Source organism: Gigantopelta aegis, chromosome 15 (assembly GCF_016097555.1).
Source record: "Gigantopelta aegis isolate Gae_Host chromosome 15, Gae_host_genome, whole genome shotgun sequence".
Classification (NCBI taxonomy): domain Eukaryota; kingdom Metazoa; phylum Mollusca; class Gastropoda; order Neomphalida; family Peltospiridae; genus Gigantopelta; species Gigantopelta aegis.
This window is the reverse complement of record NC_054713.1, coordinates 38,482,522-38,506,055: the sequence shown is the minus strand read 5'-3', so window position 1 is coordinate 38,506,055 and position 23,534 is coordinate 38,482,522. Positions and strand designations below refer to the sequence as shown.

Here is a 23,534-nt window from a genome sequence, read left to right as displayed (position 1 = left end):
GCCGGTTTATCCTAGAAGCACATATAGCACGGGTTCCGCGCTTCACGGGGTCCCGCGATTATCTGTACATTTATTTTCCCCTCTCTCCGAGGGGCTTGCAAAAGGGGAGAAAATGCATTCAAAAGATCCCTTGCTGCTAAAAAAAAGAAATGCAGTGGGTTTCCTCTGAAAAGGAAAGAAAGAAAGAAATGTTTATTTAACGACGCACTCAACACATTTTATTTACGGTTATATGGCGTCAGACACATAGTTAAGGACCACACAGATATTGAGACTGGAAACCCGCCCGTGCCACTTCATGGGTTACTCTTTACGATTAGCAGCAAGGGATCTTTAATATGCACCATCTCACAGACCGAATAGTACATACCACGACTTTGTTACACCAGTTGTGGAGCACTGGCTGGAACGAGAAATAGCCCAATGGGTCCACCGACAGGGCCTCTGAAGAGGGGTGGGACATAGCCCAGTGGTAAAGTGCATGCCTGATGCGCGGTCGGTCTAGGATCGATTCCTACTGGTTGTCCCATTGAGCTATTTCTTGTTCCTGCCAATACACTACGACTTGTATATCAAAAGCTGTTGGTGTGTGCTATCCTGTCTGTGGAATAGTACATATAAAAGATCCCTTGCTACTGATGGAAAAATGTAGGTTTCCTCTATCATCCATGACTGTCAAAATTACAATTTGTTTGACTTGTTTCCAATCGCCGACGATGTTACATAAATCAATGTGCTCTAGTGCAACTCTTGTCGTTTTAAACAAAACTAATACTGGATTTTTAAATAAATTTACCTTTATTTTTAAAATGCCAGCAACAAAATAGTTCTGGCTTTCTTACAGTGAAGATAACACTTTCTACAGTGACGATAACACATTTCAGAGTGAAATAGTGAAATAACACTTTTATTTCACTGATATTTTAAGATATTTCACTAAATGTTATATAATAAATGATTGTACATCCACTGGACTGTATCTGCTATGAATAAAAATCCAGGATAAGATTTCCCATAATTAAAACATTATAATATTTTAATATTTTGTTATGCATCAGCTAGAGTCTATTTTCAACTGTTCAAGATGTTTTAGTTCTTCGTTGACACACTCAACACTTGTTAAAATCTTGTCTCCTTCAAAACCTTTGGAAGTCTGGTCTACCTCAACACTTTTGGGAGAATCATCTCCCTCAACACCTTTGGCTCCTGCCTCAACACACTTGGCTCCCTCAACTCTCTTGGAAGTATTGGCTCCCTCAACACTCTTGGAAGTATTGGTTTCCTCAACACTCTTGGAAGTATTGGTTTCCTCAACACTCTTGGAAGTATTGGTTTCCTCAACACTCTTGGAAGTATCGTCTCCCTCAACACTCTTGGAAGTATTGTCTCCCTCAACACTCTTGGAAGTATTGTCTCCCTCAACACACTTGGCTCCCTCAACACTCTTGGAAGTATTGGTTTCCTCAACACTCTTGGAAGTATTGTCTCCCTCAACACTCTTGGAAGTATTGTCTCCCTCAACACTTTTGGGAGATTCATCTGCCATAACACTCTTGGCTCCCTCAACACTCTTAGAAACTGTCTCTCTCTCCACACTCTTGGAAGAGTTGTTTCTCTCAACACTCATAGAAGATTGATCTCTCTCAACACTCTTGGCTCCCTCAACACTCTTTGCAGACTCTCCTTCGTTATCTGGATCCTCGTCCTTACATCTGTGTGCCGGCTTGGCGAGGAGATCCTGCTTCCTCAGTCTGCAGGCCTCTTCGTACGGAGGTTTGATGGGCTCCTGGTTCGGAGGGTGGTACTTGTAACTCTGACCGCCATCCAGCTGAAAGGATAAAGTTATGGTTATTTTTTTAATGACACTACTAGAGCACATTGATTTGTTAATCATCGGCTATTGAATGTCAAACATTTTGTAATTCTGACATATAGTCTTAGAGTTGAAGTTTATTTTGTTTAATGACACCACTAGAGCACATTGTTTTATTAATTTTCGGCTATTGGATGTAAAACATTTTGCAATTCTGACATAGAGTCTTAGAGTTAAAGTTTATTTTGTTTACAACACCACTAGAGCACATCGATTTATTAATCATCGGCTATTGGATGTCAAACATTTGGTAATTCTGACATAGTCTTAGAGTTAAAATTTATTTTGTTTAATGACACCACTAGAGCACATCGATTTATTAATCTTCTGCTATTGGATATCAAACATTTGGTAAATTTTGACATATACTCTTTTAGAGAGGAAACCTGTTACACTTCTCCATTATAGCAAGGGATCTTGTATATGCACCATCCCACAGACAGGATAGCACATACCATGGCCTTTTATATGCCCGTCGTGGTGCATGAGAAACAGCCCAATGGGCTCACCGACAGGGATCGATACTAGATGGACTGTGCATTAGGCAAGCACTTTACCACTGAGCAACCCCCCACCAACCCCACCCTGAAAGGAAAAGAATATTTGTTTAACGACACCTCAGCATAATTTAAAGTATAGCTACACCAGTGTTCATGGTTTGAAAATAGACGGTGGGTAATACTCTGCTCTCCTGGAATTATGTGGCACAGCAGTTGCTCTCGGTGTCAAACTGGCAGTAATTTTGAGTAAATAAAAATAGTGATATTGGTGTGTTGCCAGTTCAGTGTTCAGTGGGCCCATTGGGCTATTTCTCATTCCAGCCAGTGCTCCACAACTGGTGTAACAAAGTCCGTGGTATGGGATAGTGCATATAAAAGATCCCCTGCTGCTAATCGAAAAGAGTAGCCCATGAAGTGGTGACAGTGGGTTTCCTCTCTCAATATCTGTGTGGTCCTTAACCATATGTCCGACGTCATATAACCATAAATAAAAATGTGTTGAGAGTATCATTAAATAAACCATTTCCGTCTTCAATTAATAACCATGTTATATTGTAAGTATCTTGGTATAACATTCTCTTCTTGTTTAAAGCCTTGCTAGTCTGAGGCTTGCTAGTATTTGTCTACTCAGGTGAGAAAAGATTTCAATACAAGTTTTATTGCGTAGGAAGGTGCCAAAAAGTAGGGGAGGGAGGAGACACACTTTTATATTTACACAGTTTTACAAAAGAGTTTTGATCATAGATTTAAGAAAGTGTTGTTATGATGTTAAATTAAAAACAGTTTTTGTAAAAAAAAAAAAAAAGTATGTAATACATATTGAATTTCACATATGTAGTTTTTCACTTCCTATTTATTGCACTCGTTTATTTTATGTAAGAACATACCACTCAATTGCTATGAGATCTCGTGGTATATATTCTTGTGGAAAACAAACTTGTGCTATAAATAGGAAGTTCTGTATATTTATCACATATCTAAGTATTATAACATATCTTGTATATAACAATAAAAAAATACATATCTAAAGGGAGACAATGAAGAAAAACCCCAAACTGACCAATCAGATTTGGAAGGAAGGAAGGAAATGTTTTATTAAATGACGCACTCAACACATTTCATTTACGGTTATATGGTGTCGGACATATGGTTAAGGACCACACAGATACTGACAGAGGAAACCCGCTGTCGCCACTTCATGGGCTACTCTTTTCAATTAGCAGCAAGGGATCTTTTATATGCACCATCTCACAGGCAGGGTAGTACATACCATGGCCTTTGATATACCAGTCGTGGTGCACTGGCTGGAATGAAAAATAGCCCAATGGGACCACCGACGGGGATTGATCCCAAACCGACCGCGCACCAAGCAAATGCTTTACCACTGGGCTACGTCACGCCCCCTATGAAAGACGATGAAGAATATAAATGTAAAAACTATACTAAGTGAAAAAAGTGTTGGTGTAAGTTCTCCTACTGGCGAGCGCTTTACCACTGGGCTACGTCCTGCCCAATCAGATTTGGATAGAAGTATTATTACACGTCTGACCGCACCTCTAGAGGGTATGTCTTGTCTGAGTCGAACCCGGTGAGATCGCCGCATGCTAGGAACGGGACAATAACACGATTCACTCCTTCCAAGTTGTTATAATCGACATCTGAAAAACACAAAGAACGTTTGTAAAATGTTTGCCCACCCAGGTGATACCAATTACAGCCCTGGCCCATTGACTATATGTCCTGTGACAAAGTTAAAGTTTGTTTTGTTTAACAACACCACTAGAGCACACTGATTATTGGTTATTGGGTGACAAAAGATTTAATAGTTCCGACATATATCAGAGTCGTCAGAGGAAACCCGCTATATTTATCCATTCAAAATCTTCATTATCAATATTTCTAGTCAATTGAATATTGATTAGCAAATTAATGTTTAATGTTTTAAATGTTTTAAATGTTTTAAAATTGTGTAGCGATTTCTGAAACTTGTGTAGTGAATCATGACATGATACTGAACTTGCAATATTGATACTTGCAATATTTTATATGCATTTTCCCAAAGACATGATAGTATATACCCCAGCCTTTGATATACCAGTCGTGGTGCACTGGTTGGAATGGGGAAAAAACCCAATCAGAGAATGGGTCCAATAATATTTATTGCTTACTTATTAAGCACACATTTTGCATGATCAGTCTATGTATGCAAGGAATTTGCAGTATGACATCAAACAACATTCATGACATCATTCCTTGTAACATTTTGAATTTATCACATCAAAAACTCATTTTTGACTCTTAATTCATTAATAAATATATATTGTTTTTTATGCTTACTGTCTCACAAACCTTTATTTCCATATATCCTGCAATGACATTAAAAAGAAAACAATAAAAAATTGTCCAAGTTTAGTAAACTGAGCAATAGGACAAATGATAACTTGCTAGTTGCAGTTTATCATTTTCAAGTCATTAGTCATCATAATCTGCCAGTACAAACAGTGGTTTATGGGATACAAATATATAACCAGCTTTTAGTCATTCAAATTACAAAGCAGAATTCAACATGAAAAACACGAGGAGCCATTTAAAGGGAAATACCCTAGTTTTTAAACACTAAGGCATATTTTATACTATTAGAGCCGTTTTTGAAACTGGACATTATTTAGATCTTATTGATTAGATGATCCATTTCCATACATTCGAAGTGTTTTGGTCATCCTGGTGCGTCTGAGAAATGACAGTTATGGAGTCGAGTTTTAGTCTATTTTTAGAGGGTATTTCACCATTTCAGTCACAGACTCGTGTTTCACTTAATTGTAACTTTATCCAAATGTGTTTCAGGTTTGTAGATTAACTAAACTTAGTGTTAATTTTCACGAGTTGAAACTAGGGTATGTCCCGTTAAGATATTACAATGTCAGCCTTTGATATTTAATTCTTTTGTAGTACTAATTTATAAAAAAAAATTGACATGCTAAGGGGAGCTAAACCGATTACTCTCCTTGAACTCGTCTCAGGGGAGTGTTCCTCAAATAGCGAGGGGTGGGATCTAACTCAGTTGGTACAGCGCTTGCCTGACGTGCTTTGGTTGCAGGATCAAAACTACTCAATGGGCCCATTCCTGGATGGTTTTTTCCCCATCACAACCAGTGCCCCACAACTGTTATATCAAAGGCTGTGGTATGTGTTGTCCTGTCTGTGGGAAAGTGCATATAAAAGATCCCTTGTAACAGAAAAATGTAACAGGTTTCCTCTGAAGACTACAAGTCAGAATTAGAGTGGTTTCGACATTGAGTTATTCACCGTACTGATGGTCTAACAGTGGGTTCGACACTGAGCGACTCACTGTACTGATGGTCTAACAGTGGGTTCGACATTGAGCGACTCACTGTACTGATGGTCTAACAGTGGGTTCGACACTGAGTTATTCACCGTACTGATGGTCTAACAGTGGGTTCGACATTGAGTTATTCACCGTACTGATGGTCTAACAGTGGGTTCGACACTGAGTGACGCACTGTATTGATGGTCTAACAGTGGGTTCGACATTGAGCGACTCACTGTACTGATGGTCCAACGGTGGGTTTGACATTGAATGACTCACCGTACTGATGGTCTAACGGTGGGTTCGACATTGAGTTATTCACCGTACTGATGGTCTAACGGTGGATTCGACATTGTATGACTCACCGTACTGATGGTCTAACAGTGGGTTCGACATTGAGTGACTCACCGTACTGATGGTCTAACAGTGGGTTCGACATTGAGTGACTTACTGTACTGATGGTCTAACAGTGGGTTCGACATTGAGCGACTCACTGTACTGATGGTCTAACTGGGTTCGACATTGAGTGATTAACCGTAATGATGGTCTAACAGTGGGTTCGGCAGTGAGTGACTTACCATACTGATGGTCTAACAGTGGGTTCGACATTGAGTGACTCACCGTACTGATGGTCTAACAGTGGGTTCGGCATTGAGTGACTCACCGTACTGATGGTCTAACAGTGGGTTTGACATGTTAGGAACGTAACCAGCCGGGGGACTGTAGCTCTGACACACAACGAAGGCTTCTGTAAATAAAATAAAAAAACTGAAATAATAAGGTTGCACTACACTTAACAGAACACCAGTGGCGAAAATGTTTGAAATTACCATATGCGTTATAAACAAAACTATAAATATGAATACTACAACACCTCCTCCAATGCTGTTAGTTTGGGCTCAGGTTAAAAAACTTTTTAAATGTATTAAATAAGGTTGTACTACACCTAACAGTATACCACAAGTGACAATGTTAACATATGTTTGTTTGAAAATACCTTACGTATTACATTATATGAACAAAACTATGAACCACAAACATGAATACTTCAACACCTGACCCAAAGTAGTAACTTAGAAATATTGAACCTTCCATGGCTCATTTTGGACAGAACAGTATTACTATTACAACTAAGAGTTTCCTACAGTACAAAATACTTAATTTACTACATACTTCTTACATATAAAAGAAATCTTACAACCTACCAATACTGGAATTGCGACTACTTCTAGGTTTGTAAATTGTCACAAGGGGGAAGAAGATCTTCAGCTGGGAATACAACAGAGTGACGTCTTTTCCACGGAATATCTGAAAATACAACACCAAAAATAAGACTTAATTTCCTGATGAAACAGCCATAGGCACAGTACATAAGTGTCATCGCAGGCACCTGCTAGTGCTAATGACGTGATTGGTTGTAACACATTCACATCATTTATCACTACAACATCAAAACCAATTTAGTGTTTCTTAATGCTATGGTTACAGTCGATGGAATAAAAAAGAAATAGTTTATTTTGTTTAGCACATTGATTTATTAATCATCGGCTACTGGATGTCAGACAGTTGGTAATATACAAGTTTGAGTGGGCAAAAACTTAAAACAATCCACTCGACCTTGATAAACAAATGAATGAACAAATAAATATTCAACGACACCCCAGCACAGAAAAATGGATCAGCTTTTGGGTTTTAAACAAAGGTAAGTACATCAAAGAATTCATGATCAATGTCAGTACAAAAATTAACATTTCATTTCATTTCAACTTATTTTCGTGCTTACATCCAATTACGGTTCAAGCACGCTGTCCTGGGCACACACCTCAGCTATCTGTCCAGGACAGTTGGTTAATGGCTAGTGAGAGAAGAGGGTGTAGTGGTCTTACACCTACCCATTGAGCACTTAAGAACTTACTCTGGATTGGAGCTGGTACCGGGCATGCGAACCCTGTACCTACCAGCCTGTAGTCTGATGGCTAAACCACTACACCACTGAGGCTCCATTATTTAATTTTCAATTTAAATTTTATAATTTTTAAAACAAAAATCCAAAAATATCTATTAGTTTGTAGAGGGTACCCCAGTGGATCATTGTACAAAGTTTCAGAACAATTCAACTGAAGCTGTAGGAGACTTGGAAGGAAAATTTGAGACGGACGAATGCCGAATAAATTGGTATTAGAAAAACTACATGAATGTCACAGCAGAGCTAAATTATTATTTTTTTAAATATAGTGTAAAGGGCTGTGCAAAAAAAAAGAAGACCACACAGATATGAGAGAGGAAACCTGCTGTCATCACTTCATGGGCTACTCTTTTCGATTAGCAACAAGGGATCTTTTATATGCACCATCCCATAGACAGGATAGTCCATACCACGACCTTTGTTCTGGAGCACTGGCTGGAAAGAGAAATAGCCCAATAGGCCCACCGATGGGTATTGATCCTAGATCGACAGTGCATCAAGCAAGCGCTTTACCAATTCGCTACATCCTGTCCACATAAAATCTGGATGCAAAAGATGCTTAGAGCAATGGTTTGTAATATTGTGTCCCCACCCATCCAACAAAAAGAAAGAAATATTTTATTTAACGACACACTCAACACATTTTATTTACGGTTATATGGCATCAAACATATTTTAATGATCACACAGATATTGAAAGAGGAAACCCGCTGTCGCCACTTCATGGGCTACTTTTTTCAATTAGCAGCAAGGGATCTTTTATATGCACCATCCCACAGACAGGATAGTACATACCACAGCCTTTGTTCTGGAGCACTGGCTGGAACAAGAAATAGCCCAATAGGCCCACCGACGGGTATTGATCCTAGACCAACCGTGCATCGAGCGAGCGCTGTACCACTTGGCTACGACAAACTAATAGAGAGAGATTTTTTAATTTGAATTTTTGTTAAAAAAAAATTTGAAAATATATTGAAAATGAAATAATGGAGCTTTACAGACCTCTTGTTAATTGACGAGTATTGATCCTAGACCGACTGTGCATCAAGCGAGCTCTTTACCACTGGGCTACATCCCGTCCCCATAAAAATGTGGATGTAAAAGATGCTTAGAGCAATGGTTTGTACTATGGTTCCCACCTCTCGAACAGACACACATACTGTACCTTAGAGCAATGGTTTGTACTATGGTCCCCACCTCTCCAACAGACACACATACTGTACCTTAGAGCAATGGTTTGTACTATGGTCCCCACCTCTCCAACAGACACACGTACTGTACCTTAGAGCAATGGTTTGTACTATGGTCCCCACCTCTCCAACAGACACACGTACTGTACCTTAGAGCAATGGTTTGTACTATGGTCCCCACCTCTCCAACAGACACACGTACTGTACCTTAGAGCAATGGTTTGTACTATGGTCCCCACCTCTCCAACAGACACACGTACTGTACCTTAGAGCAATGGTTTGTACTATGGTTCCCACCTCTCCAACAGACACACGTACTGTACCTTAGAGCAATGGTTTGTACTATGGTTCCCACCTCTCCAACAGACACAAATACTGTACCTTAGAGCAATGGTTTGTACTATGGTTCCCACCTCTCCAACAGACACACGTACTGTACCTTAGAGCAATGGTTTGTACTATGGTCCCCACCTCTCCAACAGACACACGTACTGTACCTTAGAGCAATGGTTTGTACTATGGTCCCCACCTCTCCAACAGACACAAATACTGTACCTTAGAGCAATGGTTTGTACTATGGTTCCCACCTCTCCAACAGACACACGTACTGTACCTTAGAGCAATGGTTTGTACTATGGTTCCCACCTCTCCAACAGACACACGTACTGTACCTTAGAGCAATGGTTTGTACTATGGTCCCCACCTCTCCAACAGACACACGTACTGTACCTTAGAGCAATGGTTTGTACTATGGTCCCCACCTCTCCAACAGACACACGTACTGTACCTTAGAGCAATGGTTTGTACTATGGTTCCCACCTCTCCAACAGACACACGTACTGTACCTTAGAGCAATGGTTTGTACTATGGTCCCCACCTCTCCAACAGACACACATACTGTACCTTAGAGCAATGGTTTGTACTATGGTCCCCACCTCTCCAACAGACACACATACTGTACCTTAGAGCAATGGTTTGTACTATGGTCCCCACCTCTCCAACAGACACACGTACTGTACCTTAGAGCAATGGTTTGTACTATGGTCCCCACCTCTCCAACAGACACACGTACTGTACCTTAGAGCAATGGTTTGTACTATGGTCCCCACCTCTCCAACAGACACACGTACTGTACCTTAGAGCAATGGTTTGTACTATGGTCCCCACCTCTCCAACAGACACACGTACTGTACCTTAGAGCAATGGTTTGTACTATGGTCCCCACCTCTCCAACAGACACACGTACTGTACCTTAGAGCAATGGTTTGTACTATGGTCCCCACCTCTCCAACAGACACACGTACTGTACCTTAGAGCAATGGTTTGTACTATGGTCCCCACCTCTCCAACAGACACACGTACTGTACCTTAGAGCAATGGTTTGTACTATGGTTCCCACCTCTCCAACAGACACACGTACTGTACCTTAGAGCAATGGTTTGTACTATGGTCCCCACCTCTCCAACAGACACACGTACTGTACCTTAGAGCAATGGTTTGTACTATGGTCCCCACCTCTCCAACAGACACAAATACTGTACCTTAGAGCAATGGTTTGTACTATGGTCCCCACCTCTCCAACAGACACACGTACTGTACCTTAGAGCAATGGTTTGTACTATGGTCCCCACCTCTCCAACAGACACACGTACTGTACCTTAGAGCAATGGTTTGTACTATGGTCCCCACCTCTCCAACAGACACACGTACTGTACCTTAGAGCAATGGTTTGTACTATGGTCCCCACCTCTCCAACAGACACACGTACTGTACCTTAGAGCAATGGTTTGTACTATGGTCCCCTCCTCTCCAACAGACACACGTACTGTACCTTAGAGCAATGGTTTGTACTATGGTTCCCATCTCTCCAACAGACACACGTACTGTACCTTAGAGCAATGGTTTGTACTATGGTCCCCACCTCTCCAACAGACACACGTACTGTACCTTAGAGCAATGGTTTGTACTATGGTCCCCACCTCTCCAACAGACACACGTACTGTACCTTAGAGCAATGGTTTGTACTATGGTCCCCACCTCTCCAACAGACACACGTACTGTACCTTAGAGCAATGGTTTGTACTATGGTTCCCACCTCTCCAACAGACACACGTACTGTACCTTAGAGCAATGGTTTGTACTATGGTTCCCATCTCTCCAACAGACACACATACTGTACCTTTACAACTATGAGAAGAAATCCTTGCTACCAGTTTTGAGTAATAACATGCAGACTATGAGTAATGCTAATGCTTGCTACCATAACTTGGTGTGAAAAATGTAATAATATACAGACTATGAGAAGAAATGCTAATGCTTGCTACCATAACTTGGTGTGTTAAAATGTAATAATATACAGACTATGAGAAGAAATGCTAATGCTTGCTACCATAACTTGGTGTGTTAAAATGTAATAATATACAGACTATGAGAAGAAATGCTAATGCTTGCTACCATAACTTGGTGTGCTAAAGTTAAAGTTTTACGACACCACTTGAGCACATTGATGTAATTATCATCGGCTATTGGATGTCAAAACATTTGGTATTTTTGACATAAAGTCTTAGAGAGGAAACCCACTACATTTTTCAATTAGTATCAAGGGATCTTTTATATGCTCAAAACCACAGACAGGATAGTACATACCATGACCTTGATATACCAGTCATGGTGCACTGACTGGAAAGAGAAATAGCCTGACAGTGATTGATCCTAGACCGACTGCGTATCAGGCGAGAGCTTTACCACTGGGCTATGTTCTGCCTCAACTCTTTTCTGGTGCAGGGAATGTTTTCAATGTATCATTATGACCAATGCAATAACGATAGAGTGGGAAAATATGATATGTATGTAACCGTTTACTGTAGCCCATGTCGGTCATAAAAGTAATTTTCAGGGCTAAATAAAGTATGTACCTGTGTCTTTTAAAATTGTCAATTGCTGTACGACCCTGCATTTAATAATTCATTCTTTGTTCACAAAGTTAAAATTTTATACGCCTCAGGCAAGATCACTTTCACTTTGATAAGTCTAAGTGCTTACTATTAGTGCATTCCAACCCCCCCACAAAAACACCAACCCAAAATGGCTTACTCCCATTTGGTTAAATTCCCAGTTGGTCGAACTGCTAAAACAACAATAGATATGCTTCAATGGTCTTACTGACATGCATGTTGTTACCTCAGTCATTATAATGAACTGTTCCAGATTATTTGGAAACTAATTATTATTGTATAGATAGCGGTTTCTTCGTTAACGCAATTTTGACTGTACGTACAGCCATCTAACAAAACTTGTTGTTTTCCACGATTTAACTGCACAAATTCTACCTTGCGTAAGCCAGCCATTCTTGGAATGGTAAATGTAAAAAAAATAATCAAAAACATCTTCTTATATACTCTATGAAAAACTGGAGAAAATATGTTTATGTACGGCAGCCCGTTTATGTACATTGGTAAATAAACCATTGTCCGTCCATAAACAAAACTTGTATAAACATGAAGAGGCCATGTTCATTACATCAGGGCTTCTAGAATTTTTAATCCACTAGCCATGGGATCATTGATTTTTAAAATTTACTAGCCATGATTAAAAATTCACTAGCCCTACTTTACTTTAAAGTAATACAATTTTACTAAATAATAGTAATGATCAGATATGTCACCTAAAGAGGGAAATAAAGCTTAAAAACACTAACATTGGGGGTTGGGGTGGGGTCAGGATATTCATATTTACAAAATAGACTTAACTGCAACATTTGACATTTTTGTTTTCACTAGCCGTCGGGCATGGCAACAGTAGTTATTTACTAGCCCAACAATGAATATCACTAGCCATGGGAGTGGGGGCTACCATAATCTAGAAGCCCTGTTATATACACAGGTATTCAGGTAGTGGTTATATAACAGACGAGTACCTATTTTTCAACCAATTGGCATTTCGACCAAATGGGACGACACCCCCAAAACATGGAACACACATTTTTACCTATCAATACTTACAGCCAGTAACAGCTGAGCCTGAATGTATTCATCTATATCATGAAGTCCAGTCACTGAAACAGAAAACAGTGATGAATTTGAAAATGAGAAATATTTAAATTGAAAAAACAAAAACCCACACACCCAAAAAACAGTCACATATTTAAAAATGAAATGGTCACATATCAGAAACAGGAAACAAATATATATATAACAGAAATTAGTTGCATCTTTGAAGCAGATAAGATTATTTTTTAAAAGAAAGAAAAAAATCCATATATTTTAAAATTAAAACATTCACGCGTCACGAACCCTAAAAAAGAAAAGAAGATTAAAAAAAACCCCTCACACACACCCCGCCATTAAAAAAACCCCAGTGATAAATGTTTTTAAACACTTCAAATACATGTAGTCAAGCATTTCAAAAATAAAAATGTTTAAAAAAGAAAACACAAAACAAGTGAAACGTGAACAGTCAAAAAGAAGCCAACAGAGAAAAAAAAAAGTATTAAAAAAACTATTACTACATATACACATATATGCAAAATTAGGTCTAGTATTTTTAACACAAAGACTGTTTCTTGAACTAAGAAACTTGAAATTGCCTAGCAATTTTAAATGTTCAACAATTGTGTATAGCTTTATTTTTCCAAAATTTTATTAATGACCCTTTTACTAGGATCAAGTTTAAACTGCAATTGCGATACATATTTTAAAAAAAAAGCAGTCTCTTTTGTTTAACAACACCACTAGAGCACATTGATTAATTAATCACTGGCTACTGAATGTCAAACATTCTGTCTTGTAGTCATCAGAGGAAACCCGCTACATTTTTTCTAATGCAGCAAGGGATCTTTTATATGCACTTTCCCAAGGACAGGAAGGCACATACATGTACCACAGCCTTTGTCCAGTTGTGTTGCACTGGTTGGAACGAGCGAAAACTCAACCAGCTAAATGGATCCACCGAGGTGGTTCGATCCTGTGACGCAAGCACCTCAAGTGAGCACTCAACCAATGTAGCCCAGTGGTAAAGCGTTCGCTTGATGTGCGGTCGGTCTAGGATCGATCCCTGTCGGTGGACCCATTGGGCTATTTCTCGTTCCAGGCAGTGCTGCACAAGTGGTGTAACAAAGACTGTGGTATATACTATCCTGTCTGTGGTATGGTGCATATAAAAGATCCCTTGCTACTAATCGAAAAGAGTAGTCTATGAAGTGGCGACAGCGGGTTTTTTCTCTCAATATCTGTGTGGTCCTTAACCATATGTCTGATGCCATATAACCGTAAATAAAATGTGTTGAGTGCGTCGTTAAATAAAACATTTCCTTCCTTCCTTCCCGCCCCTGTGATATTTAAAGCACTTTCTGACATACCGTCGGGCGCCCCGTCACACACCACCAAGTCAGCCTGCTTCCCTTCAAAATGACTTATTATCTCCTCCGCTGTTGATTTCTGGCAAATAAAACATTTACAACTCATAAAGTAAATAACAGTGAACCCCTCAAAACAGGAATTTCCGATATTTTTCATGGACCCTTTTTAAATATCAGTGCAGAAAAAAAATCTTCCAAGCTGTCCAGCACACCCTTATAAAAAAGTAGGACAAAATAGGAATGGAAATACAGAAAAAGTAGGACCGAAACAGCACGTAACAACATTATTCATGCTCATAAATGAATGTGCTAAATCCAAAAAGTGGTGTTATAAAGAAAGTTTTGCTCAGGTTGTACCTGTATTTTTATATAAATATAAATATAAATCTTATGTAACGGTTACCGTATACAGTTATTTGAAATTATTGTAAACTGTATTAATTGATATACATGTCCATGTATTAACTTTGTAAAAAAAAATTAACTACCGAGTATTTCAAGCAATCATAAATGGCAAAAATAACATTCGAGTGCCAGAAACTGACTTTCAGGGTGTAAATTTAAAATGTGCAGCAAACTGATAGATATATCTTGCTGCAAAAACATTAAAAAATACCATAACTGTTAACTTTTATAATAACACAAGCAAGATGCACATTTTAACACCAATTCGTTGCATTTTGAAACAAAAAAGTAGGAAAAAAGTTGGTATTTTGAAGGAAAAGTAGGGAAAATAGGACAAAGACCAAAATGTAGAAATAAGTAGGAAAAGTAGGATTACTGGACAGCCTGAATACTCTCTAAACTGGAGACCCCTTGAAACTGGATGTTTTACTAAGTCGCATGGGTGTCCAGTTTAGAGGACTTTCACTATATATAAACATAATTACAGTGAAACCATATAAAACCAGACCCTCTGTAAACCGGACATTTTTCACGGCCCCCTTTTAAATATCTGTACAGAAGGGAACCTCTCAAAACCAGGTTTTGTTTTTCGTTCCGAGGGTGTTCGGTTTAGGTCTCACCACACAGATGTCATCTGCCATTGAAAGAAACCCATGTTAAATTGCCCAACTTCAAACAGTTTTTTTGCTACATGACCGGAACTGGCTGTAGTACCGTTCTGAACAGGTGGTTCATTAACCGATTAACTCCGACTGTCTCTTGTCATGGCTATAGCTATATGACACTCGCCAAATGCGAGTTTTTGTATTAACAGTATTAAATGTAATTTAAATAATAAATCTCATAAATAGCGATGCCATAAAAAGTTAACTTAAAGATTTGTATACCGGTATTCCATTCTAGGATAATCATTACAGTAATTTAACCTCTAGAAAAACATTAAAGGGAGATAAATGGCACAATAATACATCTAAAAATTAAAACCCTCTGTTACCACACTAACAGTCGTGAATCCCGTTCCACAAGACGATTTTAACATTATTTTAACATTATTTCCTTCCTTTCTACTCAATTAGGGTGAGACATAGCCCAGTGGTAAAGTGCTCGCTTGATGTGCGGTCAGTTTATTTGCAGTTATATGGCGTCAGACATATGGTTAAGGACCACACAGATAATGAGAGAGGAAACCTGCGGTTGCCACTTCATAGGCTACTCTTTTCGATTAGCAGTATGGGATCTTTTATATGCACCATCCCACAGACAGGGTAGTACATACCACAACCATTGATATGCCAGTCGTGGTGCACTGGCTGGACTAACCACAGAAGGAAGGAAATGTTTAATTAACAACGCACTCAACACATTTTATTTACGGTTATATGGCGTCAGACATATAGTTAAGGACCACACAGATATTGATAGAGGAAACCTGCTGTCCCCACTTCATGGGCTACTCTTTTCGATTAGCAGCAAGAGATCTTTTATATGCACCATCCCATAGACAGGATAGTACATACTGCTACCTTTGATATGCCAGTCGTGGTGCACTGGCTGGACTAACCATAGAAATGCAAACTAGATGTATGTCTCAACAGTGTATCCGACTCGCTAACTGGTACCTTAATGATGTCACCCTGTATCTGGGTTACCCCCGGTAACGACGCCATGGCTTGGAGATCGACAGCCACTATGTATGTCTCAACAGTTTGTATGTTACAGATTCGCTAACTGGTACCTTAATGATATCACCCTGTATCTGGGTTACCCCCGGTAACGGCGCCATGGCCTGGAGATCGACAGCCACTATGTATGTCTCAACAGTTTGTATGTTACAGACTCGCTAACTGGTACCTTAGTGATATCACCCTGTATCTGGGTTACCCCCGGTAACGGCGCCATGGCCTGGAGATCGACCGCCACTATTTTCACATCAGACTTGTTCTGGACTTTATCTCTGAAACAAATTAGTGTCAACAATCGGTTGCAATTTTATCGTCGGTTATAATCAGTTTGTACCAACCTATTATCATGTATTATCATGTTCACCTTACAAATTGCTTACTTTACCTTTAATAACTATTTCATACAAGGCCCAATTTCACAAAACATTGTAAGCCTAGTGTTGTACGTAAACTAAAAAATCTATGATTAAAACACAATTCTTATTACTATTATAGTACAACAAATATAGTTTTAAGTACCCATATTTCATATTCTTTGGTCATTAAAATGCTCCATCTCCCATAATGATGTAATTTCCTGTGTGAAATAGATGCCAAACACGTGTAAACGTATGGCCAGTATAACTGCTAGTGACTCGCAGACATAAAATTATGATGTTTAGTGAAACTGGCCACAGGCCGCTATGTTAACTTTTGCACCTAGGTGCCAGATGGCGCCTACTTGTATTTTTTTATAGATAATATGAAATGTTTTAGTCACCAAATGAAAACAAAAAGTCGCATATGTGACCAAATCAGTTGCAATGTAGAGGGCTGTCATATATATATATATATATATATATATATATATATATATATACACACACATCTACATGAAAAATATATATATATATATATGAAAATAAACCCAAATTCCAACATACTTACATCAATTGCAACATCTAAGAAGGGGAACAACTTCAGTTAATTTTTCTACACAATCGATTATGGATTTTTATAACCGATCATCATATCGGTAAAGTCGAACTGATCAATTTTCGATTGTAATCATCCATTGAAACATCACACCATCTGCTAATGAAGATGCCACACCTGCCAATTTGCAGAGCAGATATTTACTTTAAATTTACTTGGACCTACATATGTATAGCAGTATTTTTAGGTTACCAGTGTTTTTGGGGGTATGGCGCTATGGAATTGAATGTAACCACAGTCAAGAAGGGGTATGGGGGCCTCCCCCAGAAAGAAAATGAGTTACGTTTAGGGTTAGGGTTAAGAAATTCATAGTTATGATGCATAATTAATTTTGTCAAAAGGTTAACTTTAAAAAAAAAATCTGCAAAAACATTTTGGTTATGGCGTCATAGTCGTTTTCCCGCTGGCGGAAACACTAGTTACAATTGTTGTAGTAACAACTTTGTGTCTCGATTTGTGGGAAGGCATTAATTATTACAATCTAAGATTCCAGATCTACTTGCCAAATTCGCCAATTGCGAAATTAAAAAACAATTGGCGAATTTTATTTTCATTTGGCGAAATAATTTCACCCCATAACACCACTCACAATGTTAGTGTCACCCCTACCCCCCACTATAAGACACATGCTATGCTAATGGTGGAAATAAAAAATGAATACCTGAGTTTCCGTGACAACACCTGACTCCAGCTGCCGGGTGCAGCACAAAGATCCACAACTCTTGTGACATCTGAAAATAAATAGAGAAGAAAATAGCACTTTTTTTCTTCAGAATAGTACATAATTATGTACATATAGTAATGACTATGTGTCACTTAGCTGCACAAAGATCCACAACTTTTGTGACATCTGAAAATAAATAGAGAAGAAAATAGCACCTTTTTTTTTTAGAATAGTACATAGTAATGGGTATGTGTCGCTCATCTGCCTAGGGGCCGTTCAGATATTATGTAATGCTATTTTTGTCAAAATCAGACACCCTCCCTCCTTCCCCCCTGTAATGCTCCGTAACGCTAGACCATATTACATAATGTTTGGAAACCCACTTCCTTTCCATTCACAAACAAGTCATGCTATGGGTGTTGCGTTGTGTAAGTTTTTAACATGCTCATATACCACAGAGGTTTCGAGCATGTCTGCCCCGGAGTTTGACCTCTGAGAGGCCAGGGGTCCAACCTGGGGCAGATCTATGGGTGTAATGTAAGTTTAACAGACTGTTTTGCAATTTGGAAAAGCGCACAGATTTCAACTCGATTTATAATCCTTACTGTATGTATATGTCTAGTTATAACTAACTAGGTCTACATTAAACATTGTCGGCATAACAGAGCATTTATGAAAAAAAAAAAAAAAAGTAATAATAAAAAACAGAGCGTTACGTAACACTGTTAATTATACCCACCCACCCCCTGTAAAGCCACATAACATTTGGACCTATACTCACCCACCCCTCGAGTGTTACGTAATATTTTAATGGCCCCAAACCGTAAATTTTCACCCAGCGAGAACACTGTCTGGTCTTATTCAACAACATGTGCCAAATATTTTCATTCAAACATGGGACAGAACCAGGGCTCACCCTGGATCAAAAATACCTGTAGCCAAAACAATTAGCCAAATGGGATTTTTATTAGCCATAATGAAAATGTTTTAGCCAAAACTGTTTTGTGCAGTACTGTATAGAATACTTATATAGGAATATGAAAATGCATCTTTTACAGCTAATTGATGGTGCATATAAAAGATCCCTTGCTGCTAATCGAAAAGAGTAGCCCATGAAGTGGTGACAGTGGGTTTTCTCTCTCAATATTTGTGTGGTCCTTAACCATATGTCTGACGCCATATAACCGCAAATAAAATGTGTGGAGTGCATCATTAAATAAAACATTTCTTTCTTTTACAGCTAATTATAACGTACAAACTGGAATAAATGAGAACAAAACCGTATTTTCTGATCAAAATGAAAAGTTTGTTTTGTTCAACATCACTACTAGAGCACACTAATTTATTAATCATCGGCTACTGGATGTCAAACATTTGGTACATTTTGATATATAGTTTTAGAGAGGAAACCTTCTACATTTTCCCCATCAGTAGCAAAGGATCTTTTATATGCACTATCCCAAAAACAGGATAGTGCATACCATGGTCTTTAATATACCAGTCGTGGTGTACTGGCTGGAATGAGAGATAGTCCAATGGGCCCACCAATGGTGATCGATCCTAGACCGACTGCGCATCAAGCGAGCGCTTTACCGCTGGGCTATGTCCAACCCCTTGATCAAAATCAAAAGACAGCAATGGGGGGGGGGGGGGGGGGGGGGGGGGCAGTTAATATATTACTTTGATTTTTCAGCATGAATGATGACATGATAGACATAAAGTAATAATTATAATAATAAAAAATAATAAAAAATGTAAATTAAAAACAAATGACTTGCTGGTTTGAAGGCAAACACAAAAATGTTTTCAACACACTAGCCCAGCACCATTGGTCATACGCTCCGTAAACCAGCACTGAATATTACCAGGCAGGCTCTGACATGGAACCCAGAAGGCAGAAGTAAAAGAGGCCGCCCAAAGAACACATGGCGAAGGGACCTCCAGGTGGACACCAAGAAGACAGGATACACCTGGAGGCAGCTTGAAACCAGAGCCCAGGTCAGATAACTCTAAAAAAACTGTAGTCAATGGTCTATGCCCCAGAAGGGATGACGGGTATAAGTAAGTACGTGCCCCAACCCCACTTATTTTGGCTTGATTTGCATTAAACTGATGCCGAAAATGAAAGCGCCTTAAAGAAATCCTGGGGAAAGACCTGTAGTTTATAATTTTGTCAAAATAGAGAAACCCACAGTAACTAATTTGTTTTTGTTGTTGTGCTTCGTTATGGTATGTGGTTATGTTTTTTTCAATAGCACTTTTTCAAGTAATAGCAGGTGAGAAGAAATATTTTCTGCTGAGAAAAAAATACGGTCTGCTAGAAGTAAGACATCACAATTGAGAGAACAATTTGGAATAGTATACATGTGACAAATTATGACCATTAAAGGGACATTCCTGAGTTTGCTGTAATGTTTAAGATGTTATCGACTTAAAGAGACTTTTAACGATTGTAATTACATATGAAATATATTTTTCTGCATAAAATATTAGTCATTGTATATTAAACATGTTTCTGATCATTCTAATATTTGTATTAGATTAAATTTCATTTATGTCCTAAAATAAAAAATTCCACTTTGGGCTTCTTAGAAATATTAAGACGACCAGAAACACATTGAATATACAGACACTGATATTCTAAACAAGAAAATATATTTAATATGTAAGTTTAATTGTAGAAATATTATATTAGTCAGAAACATCTTACAATGCAGCAAACTCAGGAATGTCCCTTTAAATGGAATTAAAATGTAACAGAATCAAAAGGTAATGAGCAGATGAGAGAATCGTACACATTAACATACATCAGGGTTTCTGCCAAAGGGTAAAGTGAGTATGGCACCGATTTAGTTTTTTTTAGTCAACCTTTTGACAAAATTAATTACTCTTTATCATTACTGTATGATTTTCTTAACCCTAACCCTAAACGTAACTCATTTTCTTCATGGGAGAGACCCCGTATACAACCTATCGACTCTGGTTGCATTCAGCATACACATTGTAAATATTCAATTTCATAGCATCATATCCAAAAATTTCTTTCTGGTAGAAATGCTGATTATAACCATTAAATGGAATTAAAATACAACAGAATCACAAGCTAAAGATGTTTCCGACTAATAATATATTTCTACGATTAAACTTACATATTAACTATATTTTCTTGTTTAGAATATCAATGTCTGTATATTCAATGTGTTTCTGGTTGTATTAATATTTGTAAGAAGCCGAAACTGGATTTTGGCTTCAAATAATTTCATACATTACGAAAAAATTGTTTTTAGGAAATAAAATGAAATTTAACCTAGTACAAATATTAGAATGATCAGAAACACGTTTAATATACAGCCACTAATATTTTATGCAGAAAAATATACTTGATATGTAATTACAGTCGTCAAAAAGTCTCTGTTAGTCGATAACATCTTAAAAACTGCAGCAAACTAAGAAATGTCCCTTTAACATACATCAGTCCTGTGAGTTTTGCAGGTCAATCTTTATTTCATCTGCCAGATCTAAAAAATTAACTGATTTTCATAGGTCATGGCAAGTAGGTATTGAAATTTTAGGTTTGGTATCGGTATCAGTATTTTTGGAGTGATTTACCTCAGTATCGGTACAGTATTTGGTATTTACAGATACAAATATTGAGCGATATTTTTGGTATACTTGGCTGTAAATGGATGCTCGAGTTGAAGCTCATCCGCCGATTGCAACTAAAATAAAATATTGGGCGGGGCGTAGCCCAGTGGTAAAGTGCTCGCTCGATGCACGGTCGGTCTGGAATCGATCCCCTCCAGTGGGCCCATTGGGTTATTTCTCGTTCCAGCCAGTGCTCCACAACTGGTATATCAAAGGCTGTGGTATGTACTGCCCTGTCTGTGGGACGGTGCATATAAAAGATCCCTTGCTGCTAATCAAAAAGAGTAGCCTATGAAGTGGCGACAGCAGGTTTCCTCTCTCAATATTTATGTAGTCCTTAACCATATGTCTGACACCATATAACCGTAAATAAAATGTGTTGAGTGCGTCGTTAAATAAAAAAAAAATCTTTCTTTCTTTCTAACATAAAATTTGATACACAGGGCCCTCATCTCTCTTTTCTTTTCAGCCATTTTGCGTTCATCAGATATATTCTTACTGTTTTACTAAATGGCGGGAAACATTTTTCAATACCAAAATTTCAATATTTTGAGATTTGGTTGATACAGTAACTCGGTATTGACATGATACCGATACTGAGCGGTAAATACAGTATACCGCTCAGCTCTACTGGCAAGAGACAAAAGGATCAATACTGCATGGTGACCAGTGCGTAGTTCACCAAAAAAAGGGGGTGAGAGTACCGAGTCTGTTCCCCACCCAATCCACCCCTGGAGTCACAACATACCCTGAAAAATATTGAAATCTTCATTTATCTGCAGTAGTTTGAAAGCACTTCTTGCTCTCCAGCCTTCTTCCTTGGCCAAGCGATAATACACGTCTCGTTTATCTTTTGATGATCGACCCATGATGATCGATAACACTCGTATCAATGTCAAAGAACTGACTCACTCAAATGCTGAAATCAAATAAAAAGAATGTATACATAGTATGTAAACTGATGGAAAATGCCTGGGGTTGAGATGTAGTCCAGTGGTAAAGTGCTCGCTGAAGCATGGTCGGTCTAGCCTCTAGGATCGATCCCAGTCAGTGGGCCCATTGGGCTATTTCTCGTTCCAGCCAGTGCATAATGACTGTGAATGAGTCGAATGACTGCTATATCAAATGCAAAGGCCATGGTATGTGCACATACCACGGCCTTTGATATACAGCAGTCGTGGAGCACTGGTTGGAAAGAGAAATAGCCTGACCGGGATCGACGGTGCACCAAGCCAGCGCTACACCACCCCGTCCCCCAAGTAACTAGTTCATCAAGATTAAGCTCGAATGTATGTGTTTGATACATCAGAGGTTAATCTTGATTAACTACCCCTTCCCCCAACTGTTAACTTAATTTTAAGGTAAACTAATCGAATGATTCGAGGCAATATTGAATATGAATATGATCAATATATAATTATCTGATAGGGCCTACGTCTCTGAAATCACAATGCCATCATCAAATGTTTTAAAATTTAACACTTTACAAATGCTAGAGCTGCATGCTGGTATAGATCTATCTAGACTTAGTAATTACGTGTTTTCATTACAATGATCAGACAGCACCGATCCAGAAATCGTTCAGCGATCTCGTCAAGACAGCATGTCAGTCACTTGTTTTGCTTTTCTGAGGGAAGGGAAATAACTCTAATTACGTGTTAGCTAATCTGAAGGTTTGTATAGACCAAATGAATTCCCATTGTCCATAATGTTAACGTTTTGTCACCGAAAAACAAACTAAAAATATCACCGGAAATTAACAACCCCCAACCCCACAACCACAACCAAACAAACTCCCCCAAATAAAAACCCTAACAACAAGAAACAACAACACACAACCCTCTCAACAAAAACATTAAACATTAAACAGCAAAAACAAAACAAAACAAGAGAGAGAGAGAGAGAGAGAGAGAGAGAGAGAGAGAGAGAGAGAGAGAGAGAGAGAGAGAG

General features: G+C 38.6%; 1 protein-coding gene across 1 annotated transcript; it reads right to left on the bottom strand.

Annotated features, from left to right (window-relative positions):
- Window positions 1-880: 880 nt before the first annotated feature.
- On the bottom strand, window positions 881-23,213 carry LOC121389815 (putative tRNA (cytidine(32)/guanosine(34)-2'-O)-methyltransferase). The gene is made up of 10 exons (XM_041521464.1): window positions 23,135-23,213; window positions 22,333-22,503; window positions 17,937-18,006; window positions 16,470-16,572; window positions 14,214-14,292; window positions 12,859-12,911; window positions 6,907-7,036; window positions 6,366-6,449; window positions 3,928-4,031; window positions 881-1,828 (listed from the first exon to the last, which is right to left on the bottom strand). The coding sequence occupies exons 2-10, from the start codon at window positions 22,451-22,453 to the stop codon at window positions 1,055-1,057; spliced, it is 1,518 nt and encodes a 505-aa protein (XP_041377398.1). The 5' UTR covers window positions 22,454-22,503; window positions 23,135-23,213; the 3' UTR covers window positions 881-1,054.
- Window positions 23,214-23,534: the final 321 nt, after the last annotated feature.

Excerpts from the sequence above, each read along its gene's own strand:
- LOC121389815 (XM_041521464.1), bottom strand. The coding sequence starts at position 22,453 with ATGGGTCGATCATCAAAAGATAAACGAGACGTGTATTATCGCTTGGCC. Across the intron at positions 18,007-22,332 it reads AGATTTCAATATTTTTCAGG|ATGTCACAAGAGTTGTGGAT; the intron begins GTATGTTGTGAC and ends ATTTATTTTCAG. Across the intron at positions 12,912-14,213 it reads GTGTGACGGGGCGCCCGACG|TGACTGGACTTCATGATATA; the intron begins GTATGTCAGAAA and ends TTTCTGTTTCAG.